The 24639-nt window shown below is 33.9% G+C and overlaps 1 protein-coding gene across 3 annotated transcripts in view; it reads left to right on the top strand.

Moving 5' to 3' along the window:
• The window catches only part of USP47 (ubiquitin specific peptidase 47), a 103776-nt gene that overhangs the window by 49153 nt on the left and 29984 nt on the right, over window positions 1–24639 (top strand). For all 3 annotated transcript variants that reach the window (XM_079787854.1, XM_079787856.1, XM_079787855.1), the window contains 6 exons: window positions 1597–1742; window positions 2531–2610; window positions 5259–5408; window positions 21642–21737; window positions 21815–21967; window positions 24429–24596. In XM_079787854.1, the coding sequence (XP_079643980.1) occupies window positions 1597–1742; window positions 2531–2610; window positions 5259–5408; window positions 21642–21737; window positions 21815–21967; window positions 24429–24596 (793 nt within the window). The remainder of the gene's footprint in view (window positions 1–1596; window positions 1743–2530; window positions 2611–5258; window positions 5409–21641; window positions 21738–21814; window positions 21968–24428; window positions 24597–24639) is intronic.

The raw sequence follows: 24639 nt of genomic DNA, 5'->3' as shown, positions 1-24639 counted from the left end.
GTGGAATGCAGGAAGCAGCCGATTGATATTTCTCATCAATGTTTCTATCTCTCCCTCTCCCTTTCTCTCTCTCTCAAATCAGTAAAAACATATTTAAAAAAAAAACAAAACGAACACCTTTTTAAGGTATTTATACCAGGCATAAAGGACAGGTGAGAATTCTGTTGTATATTATAGTAATTCCTCCCCACTTAGTGAATTTCCCTAGCAAGAAATTTAAGCATTCTGTATTTTGACTTTAGGGTTTTGTGTTGTTGTTTTTTACAGCTACTGGGGGAATTTTAGATCCCATTGTCAAGTATAAATCCCTTCTATTGGGAAAATAAGAATAAAAGAAGGCTAGGGTTTGAATATACAAAAGTGGATAATGACTAGAGGTGTTTGCAAGGAAACTTTGAGAAGAAAAAAGTTAAATGTATTCCACTGACACCTGCAAAACAGGTGTGTAAAAAAAGGAACAGGATTCAGAACTGCAATTTCTTAGCCCTAAATAAGCAAAGTATTGAATACTTTTAACAGAAGGACATAGCAAAAGAAGAAAAAAAAAAGGAAGATTTTTAGTATATATATATATATATATAACTTGCATTACAGGAAAGTTAATGTTGCAGCCTCCTTTGAATCAAGAAAGTTCTATCGAGGAAGTGGAAAGTAATAATATTATTGCCAGCTTAAGAGAAAGAGAATCATTAATTATATCCTTATTTAATTTTGTCTTTGGCATTTTATTTTATTGTATATAAATTATTTTAAGGATTTTTGTGGCTACATTACAAACTTTAATCCCACCAAATCTTATTTTTTTCAATGAGCTCTTAAGTTCTTTGGTTAGGAATTTGCTTTTTATTGAGACAGTCCTTGTAGTTAGGGCTAGAGTAATGTTTATCATAAATATATTGAGGACGAATATTGAATCTGGATTACTTTTTTTACTTATCCTAATTTTAAAAAATTTTATTAAGGAAAATTTCAAACATTAAAAAATAGTGAAATGTTATTATGAATATATCTGTACCTATCATCAGCTTTGATTGTTATCAACTCATGATCAATTTATTCTGTAATCCTTCGCTCTAATTTTTTGGAAGCACACCCCTGTCAGATCACCTAAATTATAAAAATCTGTTCAGATTGATTGATAAGTCCCTTAATCTATTTAATCTATTTTTAGTCCCTTTCTATCTTTTTTCCCCCTTGAAATTTATTTCTTGAAAATATATTTTCATTTGTCCTATAATTTCAACAGTTTGGATTTTGATGTTTGTATTCCATAGTGTCATTTAATAATTGTTCTATCCCCCTGTATTTTTTGTGAATAATTAGAACAAGTGTCTTGATCAAATTTAAGTTTGACAATTACTTTTAAATGTGCTTTGTCTATCATTTATGTTGTTTTCTAATGTCTTTTCTTACTAATGTCTAAATTTCCTCTGAATTTATGAGTTCTAGAAAGACTAGTGTTTCATTAGATATTACTAGCTTCAGTTAATATCCATGGTCTATATAGGCTCTTATATTACTATGATGTTAATATTAATTATGCTTTAGGGAATAAAAATATTTTATAAATAATTTTTAATCATTTCCTTTCAATAGGTGGGAGTTTGAAGAATCTGAAGAAGATCCAGTGACCAGTATTCCATACCAACTACAAAGGCTTTTTGTTCTATTACAAACAAGCAAAAAGAGAGCAATTGAAACCACAGATGTTACAAGGAGCTTTGGATGGGATAGTAGTGAGGGTACTAATTCTTTTGTAATGATAAATGTTTCTAATATTCAAAGGAATTCTGGCAGACAGTATTATAAACAAATAGCAAAATAACACAAATTAAGAACTTAATTAACTTTACCTTAAACATTTTCACTCTTTGCTGGGATTTAAAAATAACTTATTTTTAAAATTTAAGTTCTGAGGGATACATTTTTTATTATATATATATTTTTAATCCTCACTCCAGGAGTGAGAATATTTTTTTCATTGATTTTTAGATTAGAGGGGAGGAGGTGGGTGGGGGGGAGAAACTTCCATGTGAAAGAGACATCGATTGGTTGCCTCCTGCTCATGCCCTGATGAGATCAGGAGATTGAATCTGCAAACGAGGTACTTGCCCGTGACTGGAAATTGAAACCTTGACCCTTTGGTCCTCGGACCAACGCTCTTAACTAAGCAAAACAGGCCAGAGCTAAATTTCTTATTAATTAAAAATTTCCTCTAAAATACACTTCGTTATACTCTATTTATGTGTACTTAAACTAAAAAATTTAAATTTGTCATCTTAGATTTTTCTTAACTCTATAGTGAAAAAAAGAATAATAGCAAATATTACACATAGCACCATAAAGCATATGTTATCTGTAAATGGTGAGATCTCTTCATTCTTTCCTGTAATTGCTTTTTCATGGCTGTAATGTATATTTTTTTAGCAGTTTGTGTAGACTTTTCCATGAAATTTGTCTTTAAACAACAAATTAGCATTTTATTACACTAAATGTATTGCTATTTTCATTAAATTTTGTTTTAAAATAGCTTGGCAGCAGCATGATGTACAAGAACTGTGCAGAGTCATGTTTGATGCTTTGGAACAGAAATGGAAACAAACAGAACAGGTAATTCATCTCTCTCAAGTTGAGGGGAGTGTTTTCTAATAAATCATTCATTACCCTAAAGGGACTTTTATTCCTTTGAAATGTTTTGATGTGTTCATAGTTCAATTGTGAAAATACTAAATGGGGAATTAAAAATACTAGGTTCTCAGTTGGCCATTAACTGAGAACCTAATAAAAAAATAATAAAAATTATCATCAAACCACTGTAGATCTCAGTTTCCTCATCTTTATAATAATGAAGTTGGGCTCTATTATCTAGTAGAAGTTTTCTTTTTAGCTAAAAAACTACATAATTCTTATGTATATGTGTGTGTGTGTATGCATACATACATATATACATGTGGTATGCATGATTTAAGGAGATGATTTTTGAACAGTATTTTCAGATATTTATTAAGTAAAATATATGTCTGTAATCTGTAGCACATTACAAAGTACATTCATCAAGCATTACCTTAGTTTTGACCATAGTCATATGCTTTTCACATTTAGGATCCATGTTATTCTGACCCTATTTTTCTTATCTACCGGAAGTAGGAATGGGTTAGAAGAATGAAAAAACCTTAGATATGTCATTGGGATGTGGAGTAAGGCTGAACTGGATGACACTGATGATTCAGCACAGAGGATTTATACTGGGTGCAGTGATAGAGGATCATAGAGATAAAACAAGGGGACTCGGTGGAGAATCTGGACAACAGCCTGGAGGGTCTGTTTTCTCATTGAAACTATTATGGTGGCTTGGGCCAGAGGTTTTAACACGTAAAATGCCCAGTCAGTCATCGGTGACTGACACTATACTTTCCGTCCGGAAGACAAAACAGGCTGGGTGCTTAATGTGTTAAACTAGATTGTGATCCCTTCATGGTTTATGAAATCAGTTTAGTGAATATACACCAGCACTTAAAAAAAAAAAAAAAAGAGAATGAAAAAGTATAAGAGAGCATCACATAAGTAAGGGTAAGTATTATTGTTATGTAACTTTTGTTACAGTTATATGTACTGGGTTGCAATTAAAATTACTTTCTTTCTGTGGGTTGCTATTGAAACTGTTTGAAAAACACTGGATTGAACCAGTACAAAATTATAGAGAAGACAAAATCAAATGTGACTGGGACAGGAGAATAAAGAAGGCTTCATTAAATATTAGAGTAGACAATGATGGTGGATCCTAGTTTGAAGGCTTATTAAGTCCTAGATATTAGAAGAGATTTAAATTTATGAGAGGTAAACTATAATGTACTTTCTTCTTAAGAGATTTGAAAACATGTTAAGTTTATTTAGTTATCTAGTTTCTCTAAACAGTCCTGTGGAATTGTATTTTAGTAATTTATATAGATGGTATTAGCGGCCTGTTTTTTCTTCATAAGTCTGAAGTTTTCTTCTTATTATTACATCCCTCTATGAGTTAACACTTTTATTAAAAGCAGCTGGGGTATTCCTGCTGCGTTCCAAAGTTTGGGTACAAGAATCTTGAGGCAAGACATTCACATGGAGGGAGGTTCCTTACTTAGGGAGTTATGTGCCTTCTTTGGGCCAGGTAAGAGATCCATTATTTTAGGTGAGGATATTTTAAGGGAGATTTTTTAAAAATTTAAGATTTTTAAAATTTTTCTGTACATTAAAAATAAATTATAACCTTCTTAAAAATAGTTTTATATGTTACTGAAAGCTAAAAAGTTTTATTTGTCCTAGCAGATATGATTTTAAAAATATGAATATATTATTGTGAGAGTGGTCATATGCATATGTAAAGCTATAAAAACAGCCAGTTATTTAACTGTGTAATTACCAATGTACCTAAAGTGATAGATTAGGAAGTATTTTCAGCCTAATGAAAAGATATGACACTTAATAGTATAATAAATTGGTAACTGATTTCAACAGAACATTGTTTAATGATGGGGCTTTTAATTACATATATATATATATATATATATATATATATATATATATATATATATATATATATATATATAAAATATGCAAAGTGTCCCCTCAGGAGTTCGACTGGGAAACTGGGAGTTTGATCGCTTGCTGACCACCAGGGGATGGCACAGAACGAAGGAAGGCCCCGGCCGGCAGCCGGAAGGCCCCGATCAGCCCTGATTGCCAGCCAGGCCTAGGGACCCTACTTGTGCACGAATTTCGTGCACTGGGCCTCTAGTATATGATAATTGAAATACCGTACTTTCTGGCATATAAGATGACTGGGCGTATAAGATTTTCCTGGGTTAAAAAGTCGTTTTATATGCCGGAAAATACAGTATATTGGACTATATTGATGGGGTTAGATATAATGGATTAGATATATTGGACTACCGTATTTTCCGGTGTATAAAACGACTTTTTAACCCAGGAAAATCTTATACGCCCAGTCGTCTTATACGCTGGAAAATACGGTAGGTAATTTTTGTACATTGATTTTTAAATTAGTGTTAATCTAATTTTGATTTTCCGTTGATTTTTATCAAGCCTTGACTTTTTTCAATAGAATTTTAGACAAACCTTAAATTAAAGCTTTCTGAAACTTCAGTAAAAATGAATATCCTTTTGAAATTCATATTTAAAAGCATGAATTGTGTTTTCACATTTTAAAAAATTTATTTTTAAGGAACACTTTAAAATGTAAATGTTCTTATTTTTAGGCTGATCTTATAAATGAACTATATCAAGGCAAGCTGAAGGACTACGTGAGATGTCTGGAATGTGGTTATGAGGGCTGGAGAATCGACACATATCTTGATATTCCATTGGTCATCCGACCTTATGGGTCCAGCCAAGCATTTGCTAGTGTGGTGTGTACCTTTCCGCTGACTGCTTGTGTATCATACACAGAATACATAATAGCACAGTGGTATAATCTTTCATAAGGTAAGTATCATCCTAGATACACCTTCTTGGGTTGTTAGTCATTCCTGCATTTAAGCTAGCAAGATCTAGAAGATTTTTGACCCTTCAGTGAGTCCTAATAGTGCATGTATACATGTATACGAGGGAAAGTAAATGCATATGTACTGCCTCATGGCTCAGTGTTTTATTCTTTCTGATAGTTGACTAGATTATTTCACTTTATTTATTTTTTTTACCTCTAAACAATCTGTTCCATAAATGCTATTTTGTGACCTTTTGTTGCATAGAGAAGTACATTTTGTTTTGGGGACATTTTGCTCCCTATACTTTTAAAATTGGAAAAATAACCTTTGGTTTAATGATAAGCAGAGGCCACATTTTTAAAGGAGCATTCCTATGCTGAAATTTATTTAAATCTATGCATTTAAGAAGCACAGATAATTTGAAGAATCAGAACTATATATGGTTAGTTTATTTATATATTGAGTATGTAAGTGGGAGATTAAGATTTCCTAGTCTTCCTGTTAACCATTTCTTAATTGCTTTTTGTTGTTATTAATTGCATTTTATCCTTATGTGTGTTTACTTATGTGAAAGGAGAGTCACAGAAGGAGTTATATTTATATTTAAAATGAGAGAATTCTGAAACATTTATTTAGAACCTATTATGAGCCAGGAGAAACTTTCAGAGCTAACTAACACATCTAAAAAAAGTAGAATTTCGTCATGATGTTGTTTGGGCTTTATTTATGCTAATAAACTGATAGTGGCCCGTAGCTAAAATCAGTGTTTTTAAAGCTAGTTCATACTTTATCTAAAATAGTGCTACATGTGTGGTTTAGTCCTCTGGTCTCTAGGACAATTGATTCCCTTTGCTTTTTTCTTCTTTTATATGGCTATCAGAAAATGATCAGCAAGAAGTTAGGGAATCTATTGGTGGAATCCAAGGTAAATCCACTTTCCTAGATAGTGGCAGATCAGGTCTCCTTTCTTTCCTTCACTCTTTTTTAGTTTACTTCCTGAGTAGATTTGAAAAATTTTGTGCCCTTTGTAAACTGCCATTTTAGGTATGTGAGATTGGTTGTGGTTTGAGTTACTAGTTTTGTTTTTCATTTTTATTTTACTTTATTTTGGCAGTTTAAGTTAGAAGTGACATACTGAAAAACCATTGGAAATTAGTTAGCGCTTGTCTTTCAATAGTTTATTTTCCTAACTCATTTTTAAATATTGGCATTTCTTGAGCAAAATATACTAGGGAAATATTTGATAGGCTCAAGTGATATAGAATATTTTTTTCTAATTTGTTTACAAAAGTATTTTTTAAACGATTTTTCACGTATACATTTAGTTTAGTTTTTTGATATATTCATTGAATGTTGAGGAAGCTAGTTTTATTTGTCTTTTGCAGTGTTGTATTTGAGTAGTCAGCAAATATAATTGCTTAGCTAATTTTTTTGTCATTATCTATTTACCTACTGAATTGCCACCACTCTCTTAAGTACGTTATAGACACAGCAGAGGAGCTATTTGGAGAATATTTTTGAAGGAGTGTAAAAAGTCACATTTCTAAGTGGAATTCTCCAAAGGTAGTATCCTCCCTTAAAACACAGATGGTGGTGGTGGTGATTCAGTGGGAACTGGAAGCTACAGCTATGAGGCAGTATGTGAGCAGGTTTATAACACACATGCGCTAATAGGGCTTGCGGAAGGTAACTTAAAACTTCCTAGACTTTGCTGGAATCTCTTGAGGGAAATAACAGCAGGTGAAACTACCCAAGATAGGGGTTCTAAGGAGGATACTACCTTCAGAGAACTTTAGTTAGAGGTAAGTGACTTCCCATTATTTTCTGAATTCAAAACTTACAATCTATACTTCTTAATCCACAGAATCATCACACAGCATCTAAAATTAGTTTTATATCACTGTTTGCCATTGTGTATTTTTTTAACTTTATGTGTTTAAAAGGAATTATATAAATGTGGATTGTAAAAATCTAGTTAAAAGGAGAATTGTAAAATCTCATTAAGGCTCTATATAATATTTGGCCTTAATTTGAATTGAACTCTTCTTAAATTTGTTTTGCAACTTTTAATTTTGGATTCTGGTTTGTTTATTTGTTTTTTTGTTATATATATATATATATATGTATATATATATATATATACATACATATATATATATACACACATATATATATATATACACACACACACACAAATATAAGCACACATACATACATAGACACACACACAACATTGACAGTTATATGTTCTGTTTATGGTATGTTCTGTTCAGTGTACCACCATATCAGTGAGGTTGAGTAACACCTAATGTTTAATTTCAGACAGTTACATTTGAGGTTCTATTAAAAGTTGAAGCTTTTTTACTTTCATCTAAAACTTCTAAAACATGGACTTGTTTTAACATCTCCATGTTTAAATAAATTAGAATAATGTTTAGAATTAAAATATGAATGAAATTAACATGTAGCTAATTTATCCTTATGACATCTATGATTAATTTTTATGGGAGTTTTCAGCATGATTGATAGACTTATTACTAATAAGTATGAGAAATTGACTCCAATTAAAAAAAAACTTCATCATAATATTTTCCTTGTTGAATTATATTTTAGTTATTATAACTATGATACTTATTAAATTTCTGGTCTTCGTTTTACCTGGCCAAGTAGGGCATCTGTATTTAAGGGTTCTTGTGCCATTCTCTGTCTTTCAGATTGAATTTGTTCAACACTAGTCTCCCACCAGATTTAATAGATGTTTGGGAGATCTTTTTTTTTTTTTTTTTTTATTGATTTTTTACAGAGAGGAAGGGAGAGGGATAGAGAGCTAGAAACATCGATGAGAGAGAAACATCGACCAGCTGCCTCCTGCACACCCCCTACTGGGAATGTGCCCGCAACCGATGTACATGCCCTTGACCGGAATCGAACCTGGGACCTTTCAGTCCGCAGATTGACGCTCTATCCACTGAGCCAAACCGGTTTTGGCATGTTTGGGAGATCTTTGATTAAATTTGGGAAACTCGGTAAGCCTTTTTGTGAAGTTTATGGTACATATTTTTTTGAAAATGTCCCGAGGATTCCTATAATAGAGAAATTTGTTTAACTGTATTTAACCTAGCCTTGTGTTTCTCTGTGGGACATCTGTTAGTATTTCAAGGGATACTTAGATTCTGAGGAATAGATTTTGGGAAGCACTGCATTATATTAAGGTGCTATTTCTACTTTGTCACATTAACATTTATGTCCTTGGGATGTTGAGGGAGTATGAGAATGCTAAAATACATGTTTCAATTTCCTATTGTTTTATACATTTTATTATTACTCCTAAAAAATTAACATCAGCTGAAACGTTGTTTTTATTATTATTTTTTAAAAATTTGTTCTTAATGATTTTTTAGGTAATTGGAACCTTTTCTTTTTCACTGATTAGAGCTGTCTATATTAAAATCAGTCTTTCTGAATGTTATAATCAAAGAAATCTTGAATCTGCATATTGCCAGGCACATTTGAGAATGTATTATAAGTAGATAGTCTAGAATACATAATACATTATGATGATACATAAAAATTAGATACATAATTTTTATTGGTTAATTGTGAAAGCCTGTTTCACAAACTAAATAAAAATGATAGCACCTCATATGTTTGACATTAACAGGGGAGGTGCTTTTCATTTTTAACAGTAAAATTTTAGACACTATATTTTAAGGGTATCTTTTGTCATTTAACATATTTATTGAGTTGCCTACTCTGACAGGCACTGTTCTAGGTCATTTTCTATTAGGATACTTTTATTCTGTTATTGGGTAAGTATATTTAAATATCTGTTTATTATAACAATATATATTCAAAAGCCTGAAATGGGTTTAGCTGTATAGTTCCATATAGTGTCTTTGGGAAGATCAGATTATGTAAAAGAGGTTTTGTTTCATAAGTAAACATAGTTTAATGATTTTTAAAAATATATTTTTAATTGATTTCAGAATGGAATGGAAAGGGAGAAATAGAAACATCAATGATGAGAGAGAATCATTGATTGGCTGCCTCCTGTATGCCCCCCACTGGCGATCAAGTTCACAAGCTGGGCATGTGTTCTGGCTGGGTTCATAAGTTGACACTCAACCTCCGAGCCACACGGCCGGGCTAATGATTATTTTTAAGTTTTGAATGAAAAATTGTTAAATTTGTAACTTTAAAATTGTTAAATGTATGAGTATTCATAAAATCATAAGCATTTCAAGTGTTTACACAAGTTTATATCATAAGACATACACCTTGATTTATCAGGTGATTTGGACATTGTTATATGGCTGGCTCAGTGGTCCAACTTTGTAAGCATTACATAGAGAAAAATCTCTTCCATAGACTACCCTCATTTTTCCAGGAATTTGTGTGGTTGGACTAGTGGAAACCAATTTAGAAAGTGGGGCTTCTGCTTTCAGGAAAATGGAGTAGATGTACAATTTCTTATTCCTTCCATTAAAACAACTGAAAATCTTGAACGTTATATACAAAATAAGCATTAAGAAGTCTCTGAAAGGTGGAGAAAAGGCATAAAGACCAGGTACCTCAGGACTCAAGGAATGACACGGGGTGAGTTCCTTGGGTTTTCTTTTTGCCTATTATATCCCAGACTTGAAGATGAAGAAGTTGACAATCTGGAAACAACAGGCACAAACTAAAAAGCCTACTTGCTCTATCAAAAGGCCAGGAAAAGGACAGCCTAGTAAGGCACAAAACGTTTATATAATAATGGCTCTGCTCTAGCCAAGCACCATGGAAAAACTTTGTCCCCCAACTCATGCCAGCCAAAGCTGGTATGGATCCTCAACTTCTACCCTCATCAAGTTATAACAAAGTTCTCCAACTCTGTACCAGGGTGACATCAGAGAAGACTGAGTAGCTAGCCAGAAGTTTCATCTGTGCTGGGCAGTAAGGAACCTTCCCAGTGCCATTCTCCTGTTCCCCTGGTTCACTGTCACTAGAGACCACATGGAGAGCATGCCTTTAACTCCTGTCTGACTGTAAGGAAGTGCTCCTTTCCCTCCCCACTGGATTGATACCTCATGGAGGAGAATCAGAACTTTTATCTCCTCCCCGTAAGTAAGAAGCTTAGTCCCCTCACAGCCAAGGTGATACCAGCAGAGGCCTACTGAGCAGCCAGGATCAGTACCCTTGCCCTTTAGTAATGAGGCGCTCCTCTTCACCTCAGGTGTCAACAGAGGCCAAGTGGGAAACCTACACTTCTACTTCCACCTGGCAGTAATGAGACAGGGACCTTTTCCCCAGCTGGAGCAGTGTCAAAGGAATCAGCTAAGTCAGAAGATTTAAATGGGGTCTAGGGCACCCAAAATGTTCAGGTTTCAAAAAACAAAAATCACTACATATTAAGAACCAGGAAAAATCTCTTTTTGAATGAAAGAAGAGACAATCAATAGACACAAACACTAAAATGACGGATGTTAGAATTATCTGACAAATATTTTAAAGCAACCATCATAGAAATACTTCAATGAGAGATTCCAAACCCACTTGAAACAAATGAGGAAATAGTCTCAGGGAAGAAGTAGTGGATATAAAGAAAAATGAAATAGGAATTTAGAACTGAAAAATGTAATAACAATTAAAAAAACTCAACAGATACACTCAACAGCAGAATGGAGGAGACAATGGAAAATGTTAGTGAACTCACTTGAAGACGGAACAATAGAAATTGCCCAATCTAAACAGCAGAGTGAAATAGACTGGGGGGTGGGGGGGAGTTCTTCAGAGACCTATGGGACTATATAGCAAAAAATCTAACATTTGTGTCATTGGAGTCCTGGAAGGAGAGAAAAAAGAAGGCAACACTGAAAAGATTCAGAGAAATAATCAATGAAAACTTACCAAATTTGGGAAAAGGGATAAGTCTACAGATCCAAGAAGCTGAAAAACCCCAGATAGGATAAGCCAGAAAAATTCTACATCAACTCAAATTGTAGTCATACTTCTAAAAACTAAAGACAAAGAAAATATCTTGAAAACAGCAAGTGAGAAAAGGCACCTCTTATAGGGGAAAACTACTCTTGATTTTTTTCAAAGTACCATTTGTCATAAAAAACTATGGAGGCCAGAGGGAAGTGGCACATTTTTCAGTGGGTGCTGAAAGAAAGAACTGTCAAGTAGTCTTATACCCAAATTCTTCAGGGAAATTAAGACATTCTTGGATGAACAAATACTAAGAGAATTTGTCAGCAGCAGACCCAGCTTTAAAGAATGGCTAAAGAAATTTCTCTGAACAGGGAATGATTAAAAAGTAGATATCTTGGAACATTAGGGATGAAAAAAACCTGGTAAGCAAAAATCTGGGTAAATAAAACTGGCTTTCCTTCTCCTCTTGAGTTTCCTAAATTATGTTTGATGGTTGAATCAAAATTATCACACTGTCTGATGTGATTCTAAACATATAGAGAGGAAATGTTTGAGATAATTTTATTATAAATGGAAGAGGATGAGAAGACATAAAGGGAGGTAAGGTTTTTGTACTTCACTTGAACTGGGGAAAGGATAGCATCAGTAGGCATTATGTGTATATAATATAATACCTAGAGCAACCACTGAAAAGAAGATACGTTTAAAACAGTATGATAAAATAGAATTCAAAAAATGTTTAATCCCCAGGAAGGGAGGAGAAACAAAACAAAACAAAAAACAACACCTAAAATAGCAAACTTAGTTGTGTATAAATGGTCTAACTATACCAACTAAAAGGTAGAGATCAGCATATTAGCTTAAAAAACAGCAACATGACCCAGTAATATGCTGTCTACAAAAACCTCTTGAAGTACATTGATATAGGTAAGAGATGGGCATTATCCTACATAATAAAATGGTAATATGTAAATTACCATCACTCCGCTACGCCCACGATTGGGCCAGCAGGAGGCGCAGGGGGCGGGACTCAGGGTGGCCGGGGTAGCTGATTGGGCCAGCAGGACGCTGAGCTCGCGGAGCCAGTGGCGCCGCGAGCTCAGCGTCTGTGCCATGGCCGCGCTGGAGGCTTTCGGAAGGCCTGGGGCACCAGCGGACAGACAGCCAGCCAGCTCCCCCGCGATCAAAAGCCAAAGCGGGGGAGCTGTCTGTCTGTCTGCTCCGGCACAAGGCCTTTCGAAAGCCTCCGCCATGCCGGAGGCTTTCGGAAGGCCTGGGGCACCAGCGGACAGCCAGCCAGCTGGTGCACCAGGTGCATGATTAAATCATGCACTGGGCCTCTAGTGTAATGATAAAATGGCCAATTCATCAAGAAGACAGCAGTCCTAAATGTGTATGTACCAAATAATAGAGTTGCAAAACATAGTAAGTAAAAACTGCCCAAACTAAAAGGAGAAATTGACAAATCTACAATTGTCAGTGCATCTTTCTCAATAATTGATAGGTATACCCTCTAGACAGAAAATTAGCAAAGATATAGAACTCAGCAACACCATCAACCAGCAGAATTGAATGGATATTAAGAAAATGCTGCACTCAACAATAGCAGAGTCTTATCTTGGTGCTAAATCAGACAAAAACAGTTAAAACAAATAAAAAATTATGACCAGGCCAGTGCCCTTACGGCATATAGATGGAAAAACCCTTAGCAAAATATTAGCAGATAGAATTAAATAATACATTCCAAGTATTCAGGGCTGATCAGTATTTTTTTTAAATTGATGAGTTACTCTACCAAAAGGAAAATTTACATGATCACATTAATTGACTCAGAAAAAGCACTTGATAAAATTCAATAAACACTCATGATAAAAACTCCGAAAACTAGGAATAAGGTAATTTTTGCAACTTGATAAAGAACATATTAAAAAAACAACAACCTATAGCTAACACAATACTTCATGGTAAAAGACTGAGTGTTTTCCCTCTAGAATGCTAAGAATATCTGTTCTCAACACCCTTATTCAATATAGTATTGGAAGTATTAGCCAACACAATAAGGCAAGAAGAGGAAATGAAAGGCATGCTAATTAAAGGAAGATATGAAATTGCCCCCACCCCTGTTTTAGATAACATATTTTATATAAAAAATATCATGGATATAACTGAGCTTAGCAGGGTAGCAGGTTATAAGATTAAACTACAAAAATCAGTTGTATTTCAAAATACTAGCAAAGAACATGTAAAAGTGAAATTAAAAACACAGTACCACTTACAGTTATGGAAAAAGATATTAGGTGTGAATCCAACAAAATATGTACTGTGACCTATGTGTTAGAAACTACAAACTCTGAAGAGAATTTATATAAAAGCCTAAGCGACTGGCCAACTGGCTGGTAGCTATGACGCGCAGTACTACCAGGGGGCAGATGCTCCAACCGGTAACTATGAAGCGCACTGATCACCAGGGAGCAGACGCTCAATGCAGGAGCTGCAGAGCTGCGGTGACTTGGCAGCAGTGGTTTTCAGCAGGTGACACACCCAGAACCAGAGAGGAGGGAGCCCAATTTCAGGGTGTGTCACCTGAGAACCGTCCTCTCACAATCTGGGACCCCTCGGGGGATGTAGGAGAGCCGGTTTCTGCCTGATCCCCACAGGCCAGGCCAAGGGACCCCACTGGTGCATGAATCCATGCACTGGGACTCTAGTATTTAAATAAATGGAGAGACATACTGTGCTAATTGATTAGAAGATTCAGCATAGTAAAGATATTTATTCTCTCCCAAATTACATAGTTTTAATGCAATTCCTTTCAAAATTTTTGATGATATACACAAGTTCACTCTAAAGTTTATGTAGGAGGCAAAGAACTAAAATAGCTAGAATTTTGGAAAAAGAATAAGGTTGGAGAAATCCATCTACGTGATTTCAAGGCTCATAGAGCTATATGAATCAAGGCTGTGTGATATTGGTGGAGGGATACACAAGTAGATTAGTGGAACAGAAGGGAAAACAGATTGATTCAACAAATAGACCCATCTATTTTTGAGAAAACCACAAAAGTAATTAAATGGAGGAAGGATGGTCTTTTCAATATATGGTGTTGGAACAATTGGGCACCTATATGTACAAAGATTAACTCAAAATTGATCATAGACTTAAACATAAAGTGTAAAGATATAACCTTAGAAATATAATTAGGGAAGAAGTCTTCCAGATCTGAGGTTAAGAAATGAGTTCTTAGATTTGATATCAAAAGTGCAATCCACAAAGGGAAAATTGAGAAGTTGGATTTCCTCACAATTAAAAATTTGGTCTTTTGACAGCCATTCAAACAGGATAAGAATAGGAGCTACAGATGGAGAAGATACTTGCAAACCAAATATCTGACAAAGGACTGATTAACATATAAAGAAGTCTCCAAACACAATACTAAGAAAAATACCCCAAACAATTCATTTAGGTAATTGGAAAAAGACAAATATTTCACCAAAGAAGATATACAGATGTAAGGAGAAGATGTTCCTATCATTAGGAAAATACAAATTCAAACCACAATGAGGATATCATTACCTACCTACAGAAGGCTAAAATAAAAAACAGCACTAAAAGCTGGCGACAGTGTGGACAAACTGGATCACACATTTTTGGTGGGAATGTGAAATGTTACAGATAGCTTCGTATAAAATGAAACTTGAAATTACCATGAACTCCAGCAGTTTTACTCTTGGTTACTTATCCCAGGGAAATGAAGTTATGTTCACACAAAAACCTGTACACAAATGTTCATAGCATCTTTATGTTAATATTTCAAAGCTGAAATCAACCCAAATGTCCTTCATCAGGTGAGTGATTAACAAACTTGTACATACAAATCATAGAATACTACTCAGCAAGAAAAAGGAATAAATTATGGATACACACAAAATCTTGAATGAATTTCCAGGGAATTATGCTGAGTGGGGGAAAATAACGATCGCAAGGTTACATATGATATGATTCCATTCATATAATATTTTTGGTGTGACAAAAATTTAAAATTGGAGGACAACTTATCGTTGCCAGAGCTAATAGATTTGGTGGGGTCAGCAGGTGAATGGGTAGATGGTTACTCTAAAAAAGCAACCTAAGGCATCCTTGTGATGTAGGAACTGTTCAGTCTCTTGACTGGTAATAGCTACATGATCCAATTCAGGTGATAAAACTGTAGAACTTAATATGCACACAAATACAGACAAATGACTATACCAAAAACTGGGGAAATCTGAATAAGATAGGTAGAGATATCAATGTCAATATCCTGGTTGTGATATACTGTAGTTTTGTAAAATGTTATCATTGGAGGAAACTGGGCAGAGTCTGTAAGGTTTCTCTCTGTATTATTTCTTATTTCTTATAATTGTACATGAATCTACAGTTACCTCAAAAATTGCAATTAAAATAAGTGGATGGCTTAGGTTAAAAGTATTTGGAGTCCTTTCCCTAGTTAAAACACACGTGTTTATTAAAGTATATATCCTGGGAAGATAGTTGAATATATTTGCTGCTGTATATCAGTAGCCCAAAATTGCTAAGTATATCAAAATCCGAAAATAATTATCAGTTGTGGTTCTTAATTAATTATCTTTTCAATTTGAAAAATAGAGTATCGCATTTTAATGCCCATTTCTCCATTCAAAATAAAATAGACATTAAATGATGGAGAAAGAATTTTATATATAGGTTAAGAGTAAAAAGAAAACTGATGATTTATAGACAGTACCATTTTTTGGTTATATCTTTTGATTGCACTGTGCCTATATTTTCTTCATTAAATACAAAATTGTGATAACTGATATTTTTTATTTGGAGAACTAAGGATATAAGAGTTATCTGTGTTGTATTCTGAATTGTGAAAATTACAGTATTAAAAAATGCAAAATTACATTTTGTATACTATATAAGTTCTAGAAAGTAAAACTATTATCTTCACTATGGAATGAAGAAAAACAATCATAATTAACCCAATGCTGGTTTTGATGATGCATCAATTTAACATACTCAAGGTAACAGCTGATGGTAAGCAGTACAGTGTGTGTGTGTGTGTGTGTGTGTGTGTGTGTGTGTGTGTGTGTGTGTGTTTGAATAATGGTATAGAGTTTATAATATTTTATTCTATTTTGTGATTCATGACTAATTTTTACTATCTAAAATGTAGCTTGGCATGATTTTTAGTTATCTTGTACATCACATTAAGATAAATGTATAAACTGTATTAGCCCATCATTTATGTATCATTTACACATAATTATTTGTTGAATGGATGGATAAATTGAAGCTAATTTTTATAACTGACTAATCTTAATGGCATTATCATGGTGACAACTTGTTAAAAAGCTAGGGTAAGGAAGCTGCAGAAACTTATTAATATAGAAACAAAAGTTACTAATATAGCTTTAACTGGTTTCTCAGTCTGAAGGATAATAATGGCTACCTCCACACATCCTTCCCCAAAATCATAGAAGGTATGAGTTAATTAGGTTTCATTTGTATTCCTTTGGCATTAGTGGGAGAAAGAATATCATGAACTTCAAATTACCTGTAAGTAGCATGATAAATAATCACCAAGTCCCAACAGAATTTCCACTGCTGCTGCAGTCTGTATGTGGAGAGTGTGGAGTGGGAAGCTTTAGAGACTGTATGAAATGGAGGAGAGGGGATTGAAAGACTTAGGAAAAACAGATACAAAATCACCCTCAAAAAGAGAAAATACAACAGTATGTGCCAATATAGACTGGACTTAGTAGTTTATAGCATCAGCTACAGGGAAGGAATTTTAGAATGAGCAGGATTAGAAGTGGCAGTCTTGGAGGAATTTTGCTTTTGGAGAAAGAAATAGAGAAGAGCTGATGGCTCCAATCCATAGCAAGTGAAGAGAAGACAAGAAATAGAAGAATTAAGGCTCCTACAAAATGAACGAAGACACCAACCTCTCCTCCCATTACCAATTCAAGAAACTGCACTTTACTATGTTGACAAACGAAAGTACTCTTAACCTAAAGAATGCTGTCCACACAATGACTAGGGGGAGAAAAAGCAACTAAACACCACTTTTAGAAGAAAACAGAAAATGTTTATTATCAGCTTATGAAAATCTATTCCCCGCCCCCCCCCCCGCCCCCATAAAAAGCCCTCGGGAAAATAGCCACAAAATAGAATAGTACAAAGTAGAACAGTACTCTAGACTAAATTAAATATTTCAAACAAGCAAAACAGTCTGGTATCCAAAAATTTAAGGAGAGAAATAGATTTAAAAAAAGACATGAAATGCGATGAATATTGATCAAATTCAGGAAAGAAATTGAAGAAAAAGACAACACTTAGAAATGAAGAGTAAATTTATAAAGTACTTGAAAGAGAATAAAAAGAAATAAAAATCTAAAGGACATCAAATGAAAATGAGATAGAAAAAAAAAAAGAAGGACCTCAGAAAATTGTAAGGGAAGACCAGCAAAGGAGGTGTCCAATATATCGAGTCTGTAAAGAACAAACACAGTGAAACAAAACTTTTAAACTATGTCCCAGAAAAGCTTTCTGGGATAAGGGAAATTTAAACCTGCCTTTTGACAGACCCACCATTTATCTGGACAGATTGGCTTTGAATAATCAACTCTGGACAAATTTTAATAAACTTAAATTTTAAGGATAAATTAGATTGGCATCATATTTCTGAAGAGCAACATTCAAATCATGGCAACAGAATAGCAATTTTTAAAAACTCAATTACAAGCCAAGGATTCAATATCCAGTCAAGTATTCCTTCGATTATGGCTATACAAAACCAATTTTGAACATGGAAGAACTCATTAAATGTTATAATCATGAGCCCTTCCCATGGAGTTTATGAGAGAATGAGCTCCATCTAACCAAGGAACCACTGGGGAAGCTTCAGCAAAAGGATTGAGTATTTGATTTGTTGAATTGTAGAATTAAGGACTAATTAAAACTGTAAAAATAAGGACAAAATTTTAAAAGGATGAGGACAGGGTACAAGAATGGTATGAAATGTTAGACAACATATAAAGAATGCCATTCTTAAAAAAGGGGAGAGAAAGGGAAAGATCATAGACTGTTGAGTAGGGGGAAACACAAGAGTGCCCCCTATAACTGGCAGACTAGACACTACAAGCATAAGTAAGAAAAAAAAATAGCATTAACCTTTTGCACTCGGATGTTGAGTGTGACTTGAAACGATTAGCATCAGTAGCAGCTCGAGAAAAAAGCAAGCATGTGCAAAGGGTTAAGGGTAATAACAAAAGTATATTGCACTACAAAAATATAGCTAACCTCCCTAAATACCAAAAGAAATTGTAAAAACAGCACAGAAAACATACATAAAGGAACACCGTAAATTTCCTTAATACAGTAATTATAACAAAACTAGAGGCCTGAAGATTCGTGCAAAAATAGGCCTTCCTTCCCCTGGCTGCCGGCACCACCTTCGCTCCGGCCCGGAGCCGCCTTTCCGCCTTCACTCCAGCCAGAACCAACTTCCGCCTCTCACCTTGTTGTGTCAGTTTGCATATTCCCTCCTTATTGGCTGTGGGCGCCGCCATCTTTGTCGCAGAGTTATGGTCAATTTGCACATTCCATCTTATTAGATATGATAGTGACTGAAATGAAACTAAACATCAGTCATTATCAAATATGAATGGACTTAAATGGCCTATTAAAAAGATTTTCAAGTTGGTTCATAAAAGCAAACATTAAAATTTGATTTAAGCAAGAATCCATTAGTGGGTGCTAAATCTAGGGTACAAAGTTTAAGGCTCAGGATTTGTGCCTGGTCTCCAAGGGTTTCCTTACAGATTTCTTATTAGTTTCAAGGGGAAAAAATAACTAATGGACAGCACCCTGACACTGATTGAAATTAATAATATTGCCAATAAGGATAGGGACATGGCCTGGGACTATGATACCCTTAAAAGGACATATCCTTACTTAGTAGTCTAGAAAGGAATGCATAATCTGAATCTAATCATGAGGAACGTCAGAGAAACCCAAACTGTGGAACAGTTTATAAAATAACTGGCCTCTAAAACAAATATTAATGTCATGAAAGAATAGCTTTAAACTATTCCCCAAAAAAAGGCAATCTGAAGAGGCAGTCAGCCAGATGCAATTTGTGATCCTGGATTCCATTCTGTACTGGAAGCGGAGAAATTCTATTAGGATAATTGATAGAATTGGAATGTGGACAGACAAAAGCACTTTATCAATAGTTTTCTGAGTTTGATAACTAATGATATTCTTGTTCTTAAAAAGTCACATTGAAGTATTAAGAGGAAAAGCATGATGTATGAACTTACTCTCAAATGGTTTGAAAAATAATGTATATGTGGGTGGGATGATCAAGCAAAGGTAGCAAAATGTTAAAGCCTGGTGAGTCTGAGTAAATAGTTACTGGGAGTTTTCTGTTCTTTAAACTTTTCTCTGCATTTAAATTAAAGAAAGAAAAGCTTTCGGTATAAACTATAAGGCAGAAAACAATACACACAATATACATATACCTTAGCCAATACAAACAATACATACCTTAGTTTAGTTTAGTACAGTAGAATTTGAGTGAGATAATTTTTCACTCTCCTTCCATCCCTTATCCCCCTACCCCTGCTCTGATTTTTTTTTTTTTAGATATTGAGTGTTTTACCAATTCAAATGACCTCTATTTGGAAAACAACAAATTTGATGTCATTCTATGTTAAGCTATGTTTGTGATTCTCTGAAAGCTTCTTTTACTCAGCGGTTTTTATAAAATTTGCCTTTTTATGCTTAAAATACGCTTTAGAGAAAAAAATCATTTGCTAAATGTATTCTTTCTTATGACTTTCAGTAAAATGCTTGGTCATGTGTCAGAACCCTGCCCTCAATCCCCCAACTAATTGGTCCCCCCACCTGTGGTCTTCCTTGTGTTTTTGAGAACAACTGGAAGATAAATGAAGTTAGAAGCATTTTGAATATCTTTTCATAGCTTTGATCTTATTCCAAAATGAGCTAGATCAAACAATATGTGGATAGTAGTTTTATAAGCTCTGCCAGCTATTTTAAATTAAGTCCATTTTGCCAGATCAAGCTCCTTTATCTGTCCTTTGAAGAACACCAAATATTCGAAAACACGTCATCTTAATATTTCTATTTTTTCTTTATGTGTAATAAATATGTATTGTCAGTAGTTCTGACATCAAATGAAATTTGAGGTTATGCAATTTTATGTGTTGTATTAACTAAAATTCATTTTTTGATTGTGAAAAATTATTGATTAAAAATTAATTTAATGCCCACAAATTCTTCAGCATTATTCATACTGAGTTTCTTGCTTCTGTCTTAAAGCTGTATGGAGAAAAGAGAACCACCTGGTACACTAGGTGAACAGTCCAGGAGCTCTCATACACTTTCAAACGGAGCAGTATCTGACATGCAGTGAGAAGATCGCACATGGTTTTCAACCTTCACACTAGTGCAGTGGTGGATTACTGATTGACTCGAAATATAGTGATTCAGATTATTATTATTAGATTTTTAAGTGTATGGGTAGTGTCAAATTTTCAGAGTTCTGTGTTATTTACTGTACAGTTTAAAAATGTCTCATAAGAATATTGAAATGATACATATAACTGCTTTTCTAAGAAATATGAAGTTACTTTTTTTGTTGTTAATCTTCATCCGAGGATATTTTTTCCATTGATTTTTTAGAGAGTGGATGGAAGGGAGGGAGAGAGAGAGAGACACATTGATGTGAGAGAGACACATCAATTGGTTGCCTTCTCCATGTGCCCCAACCAGGGCAGAGATCAAAACTACAACCCTTTGGTGCTCAGGCTGGTACTCTAACCATTGAGCCTACCAGCCAGAGCTGGTTTGCTTTTTAATTTAAAGACTGAGGATTTTTATTAGATTATTTAGGCAAATACCACAATGTAAAGTCAATAACAATTAGGTAGAAATGACAAACTGATGCGCAGTGCTAGGAAAGGCAGATCTCATACAGAATGAAATAAGAATTTATATTATTGCTCAATTTTTATAATGATAACATTTTGTTTTTATTTTCCTTTTTGCATTTTGAGTTCCTAATTTTCTATTTATTCTATTTATAAGTGTATTGGTAATTGCACTTTTTTTGCACTGTTTTTATATTCAGAATTTTGTCGTTAGTATTATAATATCATTAAGTAATTATGAAACGATTTTTTTTCTAATTAGGAAGAAGCATTGCATGCATTTATTCAGCCAGAGATCCTGGATGGCCCAAATCAATATTTTTGTGAACGTTGTAAGAAGAAGTGTGATGCACGAAAGGTAGATGCCATGTAGAAATTAATACTTAATTACCTGAGATAACAGTCAATATTTAATATGTCCCCCTTTCTTTTTAGGGTCTTCGGTTTTTGCATTTTCCTTATCTGCTGACCTTACAATTGAAAAGGTTTGATTTTGATTATACAACCATGCATAGGATTAAATTGAATGATCGGATGACATTTCCTGAAGAGCTGGATATGAGTACATTTATTGATGTTGAAGATGAGGTAAGTATTATATTTTCTTATGTTTTTCATTAATCCATTTGGTTAGTCATGTTTAAAAGAGCTATTTGGAATAACTTAATATATCATTTGAAAAGACAAAAAGACCTAAAACTCTGAAATTATTTCTTTAATTGGAGAGTTAATCTTATGTTTCATAACTTTCTTATTGAAACAAAACAATCTAGAGGTGGGCTGCACTTGTGGTATATGAAAAACACAGAACAAGTATATATGAATGAATAACAAGCAAACTAAGTAGAATGGCCTTAATTTCTTATTTGTCTTAGTGTCTTTTTCAGGGTTAAAGGTTTTGGGCTATTCTCATTTAAGGATTGCTTGCTCTTAAATTGGCTAGATTAGGAAGCTAGAAAAGGAAGGTATTTTGTCTCTTTTCCTTTTTTAATTAGTTTTTTTTAAATTAAAACTTTATTTAAATAGTTTTGAGAATGGGACTTTGAACTACACAGGTAAAGCTCTTCAATTTCTTCCACTCATTGACCCCGAATTCTCTTATTTCTTTCTCCTTATCCAGTATAAGATTCATGATGTCCCACTATATTCTTTTTTTTTTTAAATCCATCTTTTGTTTTTCCAAATAAGACCATTTTATTAAAAACTTTTATTAATTAATTTGAGAGAGAAACATTGATTTGTTGTTCAACTCATTCATGTGTTCATTGGTTGATTCTTGTATGTGCCCCAACCAGGTATCTAACCCACAACCAGGCATATTGTGATGGACCTCCAACAACTGATTTACCCAGCCAGGGCTGTCCCACTATATTTTTTTGTAAACTCTTCATACTTCATTATGAGGAATATTTACAGTTACTTAACATAGTTGTAAGAGTGATAAATCTTTATTATTCTCAAAACTGTCATGAAACATTTTTTTCTGATTGGAACTGATTACTGTAATTATAAAAATACCTTTTCCCAGAAGCTCAAAAATAATTATCAACATTCATCAAATTGTATTTAGTGCTGTTAAGTACTAAGAGGCAGTTTGGCATAAAAGAGCAACCTTTGTGAGCCTCACTTTTTTCTTGTCTGTAAAGTAAGGCTAATAAGTGAGAAGAAAGTGCCTTTGATAAAGTAGATGTTCATTCAATGATACCTATGGCCAGGTAACATTTTGAAAGATTCAATTTAAAATCATATCTCAAACACTTGTGCTTAAGCTAGGAAATCTACTCAGAGTGTACCAAACTTTCAAAGAAGGTGTAATCATTGAAGGATTCCTACTCAGAGATCATTATTACTTTTGTCTTCTGTATGTTCCTAATATATTTCTTAAAAGGGAATTTTTTTTTCCCAAGGGAAGAAAACCTCTATATAAAGTTTGACAGGAACTTTTAGGAAATTCTAAGTCCATTTCTTGGGAGACGAAAAGAGATGTTCTGGCTTAGGTAAAGGAGTTTCAGGAATGATCTCTTTTGACTTAGTATAGAGTTCTGATTTTGGTTTTCACCTCCATTTTTCCTTGAACCAACTAAAGGGATGAAGAGTATGTTAGACGCAGTTCCTACAGCAAAGTTCTTGGCAAAATTGATGCTTATTTTATACTAGAGGCCCAATGCACAAAATTCATGCAAGAGTAGGCCTTTCTTCCCCTGGCTGCCAGCACTAGCTTCCCTCTGGCCCCCAGAAGGCACCTGGGACCTGGGCTTCCCTCGCAGCCCAGGCTTCGTCCCGAAGGTCGTCTGGTCTAATTAACATATTACACTTTTATTATTATAGATTGCTTGGTTAATTCAAGAACTTCTATGCAATACCTTAGAGAAGAATTCTTAAATTATTTAAATAAAAATATTTTTACGTATGTATATAAAATATTAAAGGAAAAGGGTAAAAATTGAGGATTTTTAAGAAGTAGATTTCTTCAATTTCAATATGCATGAAAGGGATTTAAAAATCATAAAAGCAGGGATACATATGATTTGCTCTTGTTACATTTCCACCTCCTATACACTAGAGTATAAAATTCTTGAGGATAGAAACAATGTCTGGTTTTTCCTTCTAATTGTCCAGTACAATACCTAGCACAATGATAAACTGAATGGAACTTTCTGTTCAATAAAAGATGACGTTCTTTGGGAACTTGAAAACAGAAGAAGCTCATTTTGGAGTTTAGGTTCTCTGCTTTTATTGATTTTGGTGAAAGAAATAATTTTTTATTGTTACTTTGCAACTATAAACATAAAAGGAGTTTATTAGAATTCTGAATTACAATTTGTTGAATTAGAATTTTAAGGACATTAATATAAATGCTTTTAAAATACACTTTTTTGGTCATTTTATTTTTTGTCTCACTTTTTAAGAAAAACTAAATTTACTTAAAGTAAGTATTAACAGTATATTAAATTATGTGAAAAAGCAGAATGTAGATAAAAAGTTTTACTTGACTATATATTTTTCCTTTATTTAGTTTGCAATTGTAAGATAATTATGTTTTATTAAGAAATCTCCTCAGACTGAAAGTTGCACTGACAGTGGAGCAGAAAACGAAGGCAGTTGTCACAGTGATCAAATGAGCAATGATTTCTCCAATGATGATGGTGTTGATGAAGGGATCTGCCTTGAAAGCAATAGTGGAACTGAAAAGATTTCAAAACCTGGTCTTGAAAAGGTGCCTTTTATAGTTTGCGGTTTTTAGTTGAAAGAGAGAATAA

Source organism: Cnephaeus nilssonii, assembly GCF_951640355.1.
Source record: "Cnephaeus nilssonii genome assembly, chromosome: 13".
NCBI lineage: Eukaryota > Metazoa > Chordata > Mammalia > Chiroptera > Vespertilionidae > Cnephaeus > Cnephaeus nilssonii.
Note: the sequence above shows the minus strand (reverse complement) of the source record. Positions and strands in the feature narration are given on the sequence as shown.